Genomic DNA, 12,493 nt, shown 5'->3' with positions numbered 1-12,493 from the left:
TTATCTGCAAACCCCAGGGCATTATCCAAACACTGAGCAGATGAGCCTGGTGTATCTTCCTACTCCAAAGTTATCAGTTAAGGGTGACTCATAAGCACAGTCAGGCTTCCTACAGAAAACTTCTTCAGATTTTGCAAAATCTGTGAATCAAAATTTTATCTCAGCATTACAGAACAGACTAACAGGGAAGCAGAAAGCAGGAACCTTCTCAGCTGCAACACCAATGAAAACCTGATTGTCTTAAGAGCCACTAGAAGCCTGGAAGGATAAGCAGAACGGTCCCACAGGCAAAACAGCAGATGCTGAGCAGATGAAGCTGGAGATGTTAAACCAGACTGCTGTCTTTGGGAGTAAGAGGACTGTATTGTTCTGTAGAAGGACAAGGCTGTGAGAGCCCAGGCGTTGAGGCAAGAGGGTCTGGAAAGAATCTGAAGAAGAAGACTGCTATGGGTAAGAAGAGGGTTTGAGGTAGGCTGTTCAGAGCTGTGGGATGGCAACAGTTGTGGAAAAAGAATGTGTTGAAAGCTCTGGGTTGGCAAGTATCTGGATGGGAAGAAGCTGCATGTAAGGGGCTCCTGGGCAAGAAGTGACAGGGTTAGCAGGTATTTCCAATCAGGCTACAGATTTAGGAGTGAGACACAGACTCAGCAGAGAATTACTCCTTCCTCTTAGAAAACTGCCCCTATTCATTTTGTTAGCTGTGAGAAATACAACAGCACTCATTTTGCCTCTTATTTTTGTTATCTGCCAACACAGCTCCTCCTCATGGAGGCCACCTTTGGGTCTGATCCCAAGTCTGTCACAGATTGTAGGATAAGTCAATTGGAAAAACCTGGGAGAGCCTCTGTCACTCTGTCACAATTGATGAAAATATCTTCATTACCCTCAAGACATTTGGGATCAACCCTTTTGTACTCTTATACAAATCTTGAGCTTGTTCTTACACCAACTCCACTTTCAAATGGTACAACACAAAAGATGTCTATGGTACAACATCTTGAATATTTTTAAGAGCTTCTATATTTCCTTTATTCTACTATGCATTGCAACCATCCTAAACATTTAAAGTATTATTTCAGCAGTTGTAAATGAAGGATGTTTATGAGGCTTCTTATATAAGTTTAATCATACTAATACTAATTTCAAGTTTATTTCAGGGAAATCAATAGAAAGAGATTAACTAATAAAACAGAATACTGTAATTGTCCTTAAAAAATTACTAAATTTAGATTCTGGTTCATCCAGCAACCAAGCAGTAAGGAACATGGGAATGGAACTATCTTGCTTTTCTCAGACAGCCCTGATTTTATTTTAACTTGAATAATAACAATATCCTGCACAGTTTGATTTGCACATTGCAGGAACAGTTATATAATTCATGACAGCCATGCAAAGGCAGAAGTTGGTATGGTAAGGACCTTATAATGGTTAGGTATCTTATGTCTTTTATGAACCACACAAAGCCTTAGTCTGCTAAAGAAGGAAAGAATGTAGCTAATTGATAAATGAGAAAAAATATAAGCAATGAATATTTTTACTTCATTTTTCATGCCACTTAAATTAACCTCTCAACAGTCACTCTGTCTTTTTAATAAAATTTTTAAGATAGAGAGATTGCAGATTTTCATGCAATTCTGACATGAAAAAATATTTCTAGTATTTTTTCCCACTTATTCTGGCAATTTATGGCCAGTCCCTGTTACTGGCCCCTTACACAGACATGGAAAGTTGCTCTTTGCTCAAAAGGGCCTATCCCTTGCTTGAAATGAGGTGTGCTCTGCTGGGGGAGATTGATATTCCTACTACTCAGCTCCTTTCCCGAATTTCAGTTTCCTGGCTCATTTATTCCCATGATGTAATTTTGTACAGTACGCGAGGGAATATGTTGGTACTTCCCAATGTCATGGGTGTTTTCTTCATTAAAACCCGTGCAACCAACAGTAAATAAAATAAAGCGCAAACACTTACATAAGGTAAAAGGATGGTATCACTACTAACACCACACAAACTAATGAGAAACTGCAGTGTTATCCTAAGGTTGTTACTCCATTTTTCATTGTTGGCCAAAGCATTCCAGACATTTTCCATCTCTGGTCCAGGAATTTCATCTCCATACTGCAAAGGATCACAGACATACATTTCTTGAAATATGCAGACCTCCAAACTAAAGTGTACTCTTTGAGAGCTTTTTCTCATGCAAAACCAAGAGTAAAGTGATGTAAAAAGTGACAAACCAGTATTTTAAAAACCTGACAGATGTCAGAGTACATTCTATTTAAAAGTAATTAGGTTCAGATCCACAGAAAGACTTAAATCACAAATAAAGCTACATCTACACTGCCATCTACATCTGCTGGCATCTACAGTAGTACTTCAAGATGCCAGTTCCTCTGTCACACAGACAGCCTCAATGCTAGGTCAATTGGTATGGTTTGAAGAAAGCACACTTGTTCACTCTGCAGCAAAAACTCTGTGTGGTTTTTGGAAGCAATTTACTCTGACTGCTGCTGGTAGGCATTAAAGGTGAAAGTGCATCACGGTTGTTATGAACTAATAAAATTCCGCTAACAATATCCTAGAGATTCCATACCATCAGATAATTCATGAGCTAGTAGCATGCCTTGGATATGCAACAAGTATCAAAAAAACATTCTGGTGGGTTGAAGTGCAGCCCCCACATTACTTCAGACATTCTCATATGACAAAATGCACACAAAATAATAATGATGTTTTACTTACAGGGCCTCTATATGAGGCAAGATCCAGAATCTACTGCTATGTAGCAAGGATGCAGACATTCTGCTTGAGAGAGGACTAACCCTGAGCAAGTTAGGAAATACAAACCATTCTGTCCCATATGACATAGGTGTCAAGCATTGCTTCCTGCAGTTTATGTATTTAGCAGTTTAGACATATATACTGCATCTGGCAAAAGCAGTGCCAGATCAGGCACCGCACACTAGTGCCTGCAACTCAGCAAAGAGGAGGAAAAGATGGATTCCCAGTACCTTCTCCACCAGCTGCTTGGGCATTTTACATGAAAAAGTAATTGGAAAAAAGGAGTTCCTGGTCTTTCATCAGGACCGTCAATCTAAAATATCTTCCCTTTTACAAAAGCATGCTTTAACTAGTACCTTAAAGATTTATATTCCTATTTCCTTTCCACTTTCTTAAAAAATATTTGTTTCCTAAAAAGTATAAGCACTTCAGTAGGACAAATTCCAGGTGCTTATTCTTATCCCCAAATAAACTTTCATCTGCTGCCTTAGACATTAATCCAAGAGGTGATAAAGGAGGGAACTGAACTTAGTTCCTCTATGGATAATCCATCATGCTCTCACTATTAAGTAGTTTGGGTTTTTTTAAAAAATAGGGTAAAACACTGTTCATATTTTGAAAGAGAACAGTTTTAGCATTGTCCTAAGAAGAAAAAGTGAAGGACCTTCCTCAAAAACAAGGTTGTGTCTCATTAGTACAGAATGTTCCCATGCAAAAATACTGGTATCAGAGGCAAGAAACCTAAATACCTTTTGTTTAAGAAATCTAAGTTGGAATATTTCAGAAATTGTTTTACAGGTTCATTTCTTTGTTTTGCTTTTTTACCTTGGCTGTCATATACATGAGATTATTAAGAACCAGTGAGGTGGCTTCAGGAGAGCCCCAGCCATTGCCTTTTAGTCCATTTGTGGCTGCTATTTCCCCATCCTTGTCTTTCAGTTCATCCTCTGGAGTAGTAGGGCTTGAACCAGGGAGCAGCAGCCTGTTGTCTACAAGTTCAATATTATGAAGCCATGGTAGCAGATAGGTAAGCATGATCTGTCTTCCATTTGGATGCGTTGTTGGAAATCGCTGGCTTACCTCTAAAATTGTAAAAGTTGAAAAGGCCAACATATTAGTTTATGAAGAAACTTTAAGTACACAATTTAAATCAGATTTCTGACATGTGTTAGGCTACCTGATGGTTTTTACCTTGCACACCACAAGCATACAAAAGCATGTACTTGAACTTCCTGAAGAAAAACATTAATTTAATGTTCAATCATAGGAAGCAATTGGTCAGGTCTTCTGTCTAAAATAACTAACATACTCTGGGCTTTGAAACAGAACGTCACCCTTTGTTATTGTGCCCATATTAGGTATTAAGTGAAACAGATGTTAATAAAGAAAAAAAAAGGATAATTCAGTTACTGGCAGTTATTCTAGAATTTCAAGAGCTTTTGGAGAATTATAATAAACATACAAAAGTGTTCTGCAGAATTACAAATGCCGCATTAGCCTCCATGTATCTAAGCTGTATTTTAAATCTCCTGCCAGTGCAGGAGAACTTTATCTAGTTTATAAAAATGAACTGGCACTGTAAGTGAAAGAGATTTGTAAAATCTGGGTAAGAAATACAGTGACAGGCTTCCTGCCAAGGTGAACCACATTAGCTCTCCTTACCAGAATTCTTCTGTAAAATCAGAACAGTTAACATTTCTTTTCATTCCTCGCAGCCTGGTTTTTAAAAATCTTCAAGACATAGGCTGTTTTCTCTCCTTATGATTCTAGATGTATGAAAAGGGGCCCTAATTTGGACTGTGGATTTGAGTTCTTTTAAGTGACACAGCCTCTACAGCAACATGAATAGATGGTAACAGCAATAATGAACAACATTTGCTTTTTTTCTTAAGATAAATGAGCCATCAGAATTTCCCTATACCAGTTATTTATAACTTACGGTATCTTGGGCACTGTGAAATGGATGATGTATTGTTCCTTTACCCTTTCTCAGACCCAGTAAAAATAACAGAATGGGATTTTAAGAGCCAGTAAGAATTCCCACGGTTGCAGACATTGCATTCTGTTATTTAAGAACTAGAGCAACACATTTAGATGGATTAAAAGAGACAGATACATCCCAAAGTGTCATTGCTCCCAGGAATGGTCTCAGAGTGGGCATATTCTGAATGGTGCTGCTGCAGGTCTGATGCTTTAACATTTTTCTCATTAATCTCAACAAAGATATTTCTGATAAAATGAAAACAATACTAAGAGTTGCAGAAGTTTCAAATAACAGAAGGTAGAGATCACGCATTCAGAGTCATTTGAATCATTAGTAAAACCAGACACAGGCAGTCAATCTTGCCAAAGATGAAGTCATGTTTATACAAAATTAAGAACTCTATCCTCTCAAGTATCATCTATACAAATGTATGTATAAGAAGAATAACTGTGCTTAACACAGGAATCCATTATAGTAGTTTGCCAGTGTCACTTTAACTTGCTCAGGACCCTTGCAATTTCAAAGTTACCCTGAGATGATGCAAGCAGCATAGAGTCCCCAAACAGGGTTTTTAAATAGCTATTCTGTACTTTGTATCAGTACCTCTACGAAATATACATTGCATTATTAAATCTGATTTGACCTGAACCAGAATAAAAACAGGTCAAGCTAAATTTAGAAGCAGAATTGCTGTTCAGAGTCAAAATGTCTTAGCAGTTTACCATTTGTACAAAAATGTAAAATAGATATAGTCAGACAGATATAAGTACCTGAAAAAAGTGGAAGGGTGAGTTCAGGATACATCCTTGCTAGTTCATATGAAAGAAGAGCAAGTGAGACACTGTAAAGAGGTGGCAATGGACCATGTGTACCATACAAGATACTACCGGGTCTTTGCTCAGCTACCTTTTTTGAATAAACAAAAAGCTTTGATTCAAGGATCTATGAAAGAGAAAAAAATAATGTAATGAGACAAAAAATTCATTAACTCAGGAAATGTCAGCATTTCAAGTTCAGGTATCAGAGAATGATCTATATGCTCCAGTATATACTCTCCAAATTTGAAAGACATGATAACTATTATTTTTCCATTCATTTTTATATAAATATTCCTGTAAGAATTTATAGCCAAGACAAAACTAATTGTTTACTATCAAAACAAAACTGAAAAGCAAATAAACAGTACTTTATAAGAGGCTCACAAAAAAAACCCAAAGATAGGAGGAAAAAAAAGTTGCTGATACATGCCTGCATAAGTTGCATGGAAATTTCATAAATCTCTCTGTTGGTGTCAGATGCTTTGAACAGCACCAAATTTAAAAGCGTCACTATATCAAAAGGATAGTTCCTAGAAAAACAAACAGTACATTTTTGTGAATGTTGGTGAGTAATGCATGTTATATTCCTCTGATTTACTCTGTAATATGGTCTAAAGAGAATGTCATCTTTCTTTTCTCTGTTCCTCCACCAGAATATGGGAAAGGGAGCTCTTAAGAATACATGCTGCTTGATCAAAGGACCATCTGGTGAATGGGAAGAAAGAAAGGATTATTTATAATTACCTTAGACTAATGCTTAGGAATGCACTGAGTTACCCACAGTGAGAAATGCAATACCTGTGTCTATAACTGTCAATTCATTTTCACTTATTATATGAACTCCTTACAGAACAGGCCAACACCCATGAGAGAAGATGGGTAACATGAAAATTTCCACGATAAAGTACTTCTTAAGCCAAACTACAAAGAAAACAGTCCCTTTGGTAAAAAGACACTATCTCCGACATGAACATTCCTGGATGTTCGACAGTTTTATCAAAATGGTTTTCAAAGTGTAAACAAGAAATACTGCTTCAAAAATCCCACAATCTATAAAGTCAATATTAATTGTTAGGGTAAACATATTAAAGTGTTAACTTAAGTAGAATATTGATAGAAAAGCAGTTCACATGTCATGGTATTTGGATTTCCACTAAATAAGTTTCTGCTTTCTCATCATCATTTGTACATGCACCTGATTCAATTTTGAACCATCATCTTCTCATCGTGTATGTGAGCTACTGTGCTCCTGGATTGCTACAGAATTCCTATTTGGACATTTTAGTGTTAAAAAATGGCAAATACATGTGTGGCCTGGGACATTCTGTGTAATTCCAACTGCTACCTGCAATCTATACACCCGTCCTTCTCTCCTTCCACTAAGTTCAAAAAATAATAAGAAAAAGGAAATCAAGGGAAGCAGCTTCCTGTAGAAAGACAGACATCAGCAGTGAGATGCATTACTGCTCATTTTACAAGTAGCTTCAACAGTGCCCTCACTATACAGGTTGATACACAATAGAGGAAAAACTGTTAACATCTTTTGGATATTGATAAAAAATCCCAGCTTGCCAGAAATTAAGCTTTCCCTTCAAAGTAAATCATGCAGATCATACTTCCAGTTTTTACTGTAGGTATGGGAAAGATTCATTTTTAGGACACAGTAGCATAAGTGACACCATCTGAGTTAAAAAAAAAGACTGGCTGAAAACCAACAACAGAAGCTGAACCTGCAGGGTTTTTTACTTTTGAAAGTGTAGATTAATAAGAGTAATACCTGCTTCCACACACAGTTGCGATGGCTTTGAAACATCCAGATGCAAGCTGGTATGATCCAGTATAACATCGATCTATAGCCCAATTGAAAAGATTGATTTGATCAGGATTCAGTTCTAGCAATAGGACTACAACTTCACAGCCAAGCTGATGAACCTGAGCAAACAAATACATGTCAAAACATGAGATCAGGTGAGATCAGGGATGTTCATTGTCTACAATTGTGAGTGACATAGGCAAAAAAAGGGGACAATGAAGTATCCAAAATAAGGAAAAAGAAATCAGAATTTTTTTAATAAATACTTTTTAGGGATAGCAGAGTTGAAAAGTGACTTAGTTTTCAATACCCCTCACTTGAAAGAAAATCACATGTACAAAGACGACATGAATGAAACATATTTTCAAAGGAGGCTTCCAAAATTAAGCATGGAAAAAAGCAGAATCTTTGGAAAATTTGAGATACTTGATAGGCATTCTTGGGCAGCTTCCATTTGTATTGGTTAACTGATTTGTTAAGTGTCTACTTTATACTTCATGTGGGTTTCATAAAGTGACGCATTTTCATGTTTATCCTTCTTTTGACTAACACCGACGCAAGGCAGACAAAGAATAATACTTTTTCAAGCTTGAGGTTATGAAAACTTGTATGTTTAATCCAACTACATCAAACAATCTAATAACTCTCCCTATGGACCTTGTATCACTTAATCCTGGTACCACCACCACTACAAACACAGCACCACTATGGCGTGGACTGTGCCTTTGTGTTCCTTCAGTAGAGGATAGTAGTGAACACTAAACACTAATGCCTGCTAATATTCTGTCATCAAGTGTAGGTAACTACTTGTAGGACTGCAAATGATATTTAATGTTAATAGCCAGATAGGATCCCTTTCATCTTAATCTGAACTAGATGCATAAGCAATGTAGTTTACTTACAGTCCTTCGTGACAATGATTAACCATGAATTACAGTGATTAGCTTGGGTGAAACAAATTTCACCAATCATATCCAAATATTGCATTTCAAGTTTTTAAAAAAAGTAATTTTTGTCCCCAGCAATGATCAGTTAGACATGATGATATAATATTTGTTGATGATAATGAAACCATGTCAGGAGAAAAGTGTATCTTTTCCTTTCTCTTGTTCTGTGGGTTTGCTTACCACATCCATAGGAATTTCAGTTCTACGTATCACTTACACATACCTTCATAGCTCCATCCCTGCCAACATTCCAAAGTCTTATCTATTTTCTGAAAGATATTCTCTGGAGCTATCCCTTCTTCTAATTTGTTCAACCTTGTTTTCATAATTAATTGCCATTTCTACAGCATGTTTCCTCTAGCTGCTCCACAAGTCTTTAGGTTTTGCTGTCAGCATTTTTTAGCAATTACAGTCACCTGTGCTGGTATGAGACATTTAGGGAAAACAGCAGGTCAAAGTGCAAGATGCCACAAAGGGAAAGATCATTGTTCTCTAACTACCTGCTGTAAATCACCAATCTACTCCTCCTTAATTAAAGAGTTAGTCCAATCAGCTCTAAATACAGAAATATGACTGGGTAGTTGCAAAGTCAAAAGTTATCTTCAAATAAATGGAAGAGAAGATTACAACAATAATCTATTACATGTTTTTAAAAACAAGCAAACAAAATCTTCCTTTCCTGAATCATTTATCCTCTTGACTTCTTTGGAAGATCTATCCACTCAGCTTGCACTCAGATTTGTTTCACCAGCATCTATGTTACCAAGCAGGAAGGGATTTTACATTCTTATTCCCCAGAAACATGAAGCAGGTGGGTGAAAATAAGCCAAATAGAAATACAAATATTTTTCATCTTGTGCCATTTTCAACTTTTTTTATCAGCTGACAAAAAGCCTGAATTTCTGTTGTAAGCAACACTGAGCCATAAGGCAACTTTTTATCTTATTATTTACCTATGTTATATTTTCAGGAATAGTGATTCTTTTTACTGTTTAAATGCTTTTAAATGACTTATACCTTTGTATTAGACCCTTGCATAAAGCTATTGTTTCCTGCTAAAAATAGAATGTATATATAGCTTGCAGAGTCATACACTCTTCGCTCACCTGGTACACAGATTCAAATTATTCATCAGTGTTGCATTTTGGTGAGTACTTACACGTAAATCTTGACAAGCCAGAATGTTATCAAGCCATTTGTAAAGATACCCATCAGGGGAAAGACCAACATTATCAAATACAGGTCCACAGCAGAGCACAGCTGACATGGCCTAAAAACACAAGAAACTTTAGTGACACAAAAAAGTAACAGGAGTTAACCTTTCAGAATTACTTGAGCCCAGATCCAGGCTAAAAAAGTGACAGAATCATAGAAATATATAATCACAGAATAGTTAGGGTTGTAAAGGATCTTAAGATCATCTAGTTCCAACCCCCTTGCCATGGGTAGGGAGGTCTCACACTAGTCCATGTCGCCACTTGGGTTTTCTTTTGAAGGGATCTATGGTGAAAATGCCAACAGTAGATTTTGCTAGAATTCAGTAATTATGTTGCTATAGGTGTTACTGGATTCAAGATAATGCTCAGTATAAGGATTTTGGAATGAAGCCCGGTTTCCCCATTCTTCAAGACACATTTTATCATTTTACCCAGTCTTCAAAAATCAAGGTACAAAACCATTTAGATTTTTGACAGTGAAACTTTAATACCTTTAATGCACAATACTGGTATCTTGTAATCTGGTGATTTCTATCACTGTAACGGTCCAGCGGTGTGAACATAATACTGAAAGGTCCTGCCCACTGGCTGAATAAGATGAACAGGTGATGCCTCAAGCTCTGCTGAGGGAAGAGAAATCTCCTGTGGTGAACTAAGTGAACAGAAATAGAAATAGTTGTGATTTGTTAATGCTAAATGAACATCCATGTGGCAGAGATGGTGACATCAAATTTCTACAGAAAGGGAGTTTTTCTGAAATATTTAATATATGCTTACTCCAAAAGTATCTAAGCTCCTTTAAAAAAAGTAAAGAAATGAATTAAGATGCATCTTATTTCGAAGAACCTTCAGTTCTGACTTAATGTGTAGATCTACAAACATGTATGTCTGACCTTTCCATGCAGGAAAGTAATTATAGGATCAGGTTTTTCACTGCCTCTTGAATTCCTTTATTGGCAAATATTTACTTGTTTTTCTAATCCTTTAAATGCAAACTCAAAAACCACGTATGTCTTATTCTAATACAATTATAGGTAGGGACAAGAAATAAAAAAAACTTAGTGCCTTTTCTTTATGACAGAGATGTGGTATATTTTCTGAACAGCTAAATTAAGTGAGCAAATGAAAAACTTCTATGAATTCTTAACCATGTGGAGTAAAAAAAGAGAAGTCTTATAAACAATCGTTTTACTTCCCTAAGCAAAACATGATGGCAGAGGCAGTACTACATTTATTAAAGAGACTGGCAAACTGCTACTGGCCAATTATTTTTCACCCAGGAACTGTGCTGGAAGCCAACAAATTCTAACTAGACAATACTAATTCAAATCAATATAAGCAGTGGCTAAGGATGATAGATGTTGACACGATAAATGTTTTCTAGGAATTAAATGTTATGGCTTTGTTAGTTATTGATATATTTTAAAGCTGTCTTGTTAGCAAAAAATACATCTGTGAATTATTGACATGAATAATTTATTATTGTATTCTCTCAAAACATGGCTGTTTCATTGTATAAAATGCATACAACATGCAGTCATTTGGTTATATACCTGGTATAATATGAGAATGATTGCAAAGAGGAAGGCCTTTGCAAATACGGCAAAGTAAATACTAGAAAAAATGTATTGTTAATGTTCATCATTTAGAAGAGAAATAAAGGAAAGAAATTCAGTATTTTGTTTGATATCAGCAACTAAGAACTTAATGTTAACTTAGTTCAAAGGAATTTTTTTTTTTTACTGTCTTAAATGAGAATAGCATGCCCTGTTTTCCTTATTTTGTTATATACTTTTTATGTATCTTATAGCAGAAAGCAACTTTGACAAAATTTGCACGTTGGAAACCTAAATGAAAGCATTTGTACATTATTTATTCCCTTACTTTTCCTCTTTTGAATTCCTTTGTATTTGTTGTTACAAATGCTGCTATGTCCTGTCATAAATGATCTGGAGATAGTAGATTTACACAGGTTGAGTAAGCTCCAGAACTTATCTTCTAGCACTTACATGGAGGCCTTTAAAGCAGACTTTATTTTTTATTTTTTGCTAATGGAATTACGTTACATTTCTGAAGTGAACTTGCAATAGATAAAAAGCATGAAATGAGTTGGAGAAATCTTTGCTATACAATCGAAGTGAGATAACACGGGATATAGTCACAACACCTTAGGCAAGTTTTTCACTATATTGAATATTGTACTTTTTCTGCACCTACCTACATTCTTCAAGGCCGAGTTTATGACTCTTCATAATAAAGTCAAAGGGAAGAAAATAAGGACTTATGACAAATAAATCTGGAGACCCTAGAGGTCACAGAAAATTTCTTTGCCCAGCTTCTAAAGAGGTGATTCTTGTATATGAACATTACAAACTTCAAGCTTTACTGGTTTTTATATGACTCTTATTACACTTTTGAACACATTTTTGTCCACATTCCCCTTTACATTTGTCATATGACAATTCACAAGCAGTGAAAAAAGCACAGGGAAGAAAAAGAAATAAAAAATTACTTATATATATTAAATACAATTTTATAGTAAGTTGAGATAATTTAGCAGCATACCTGGAACACACTGAATCAAGTTGGCAATCATTGCACTGAAATGTGCTCTCATATCCTTAAGGATTTCAACTTCTTTATCATTTTCTGCTTCCAGAAGCATGCGAGTCAGATCAACATACTCTAAGAACAAGGCTCCAAGGGCTAATGTATCTCTTTCTAAGGCTCCGTTTGTGCTAGCACAAAGGAAAGTTGTACATTAATATAAAGCATCAATATAGTTACACGACAGATTTTTTAAGAAATGCATAAAAATCTCTCCATATTTGATATATTGATTACACAATTCTTCAAAGAACATACTGACATAAACCCAGTGTTGCAAACAGTGAAAATTATTTAACTTAAAGATCACTGTTTATGATGAGTAATAG

At 35.8% G+C, this 12,493-nt stretch overlaps 1 protein-coding gene across 9 annotated transcripts in view; it reads right to left on the bottom strand.

Moving 5' to 3' along the window:
• FRY (FRY microtubule binding protein) overlaps positions 1 to 12,493 on the bottom strand; it is a 230,182-nt gene that overhangs the window by 59,519 nt on the left and 158,170 nt on the right. For all 9 annotated transcript variants that reach the window (XM_057410413.1, XM_057410416.1, XM_057410415.1 and 6 more), the window contains 8 exons: positions 12,123 to 12,295; positions 10,049 to 10,209; positions 9,500 to 9,610; positions 7,358 to 7,512; positions 6,011 to 6,110; positions 5,533 to 5,704; positions 3,604 to 3,860; positions 1,969 to 2,115 (listed from right to left, as the gene is read on the bottom strand). In XM_057410413.1, the coding sequence (XP_057266396.1) occupies positions 1,969 to 2,115; positions 3,604 to 3,860; positions 5,533 to 5,704; positions 6,011 to 6,110; positions 7,358 to 7,512; positions 9,500 to 9,610; positions 10,049 to 10,209; positions 12,123 to 12,295 (1,276 nt within the window). The remainder of the gene's footprint in view (positions 1 to 1,968; positions 2,116 to 3,603; positions 3,861 to 5,532; positions 5,705 to 6,010; positions 6,111 to 7,357; positions 7,513 to 9,499; positions 9,611 to 10,048; positions 10,210 to 12,122; positions 12,296 to 12,493) is intronic.

The sequence above is a fragment of the Pezoporus wallicus genome, unplaced genomic scaffold (assembly GCF_028554395.1).
Source record: "Pezoporus wallicus isolate ANWC-B61680 ecotype Strahan unplaced genomic scaffold, APGP_CSIRO_Pwel_v1 contig_1876, whole genome shotgun sequence".
Classification (NCBI taxonomy): Eukaryota; Metazoa; Chordata; class Aves; order Psittaciformes; family Psittacidae; genus Pezoporus; species Pezoporus wallicus.
This window is presented reverse-complemented; position numbering and strand designations above follow the sequence as displayed.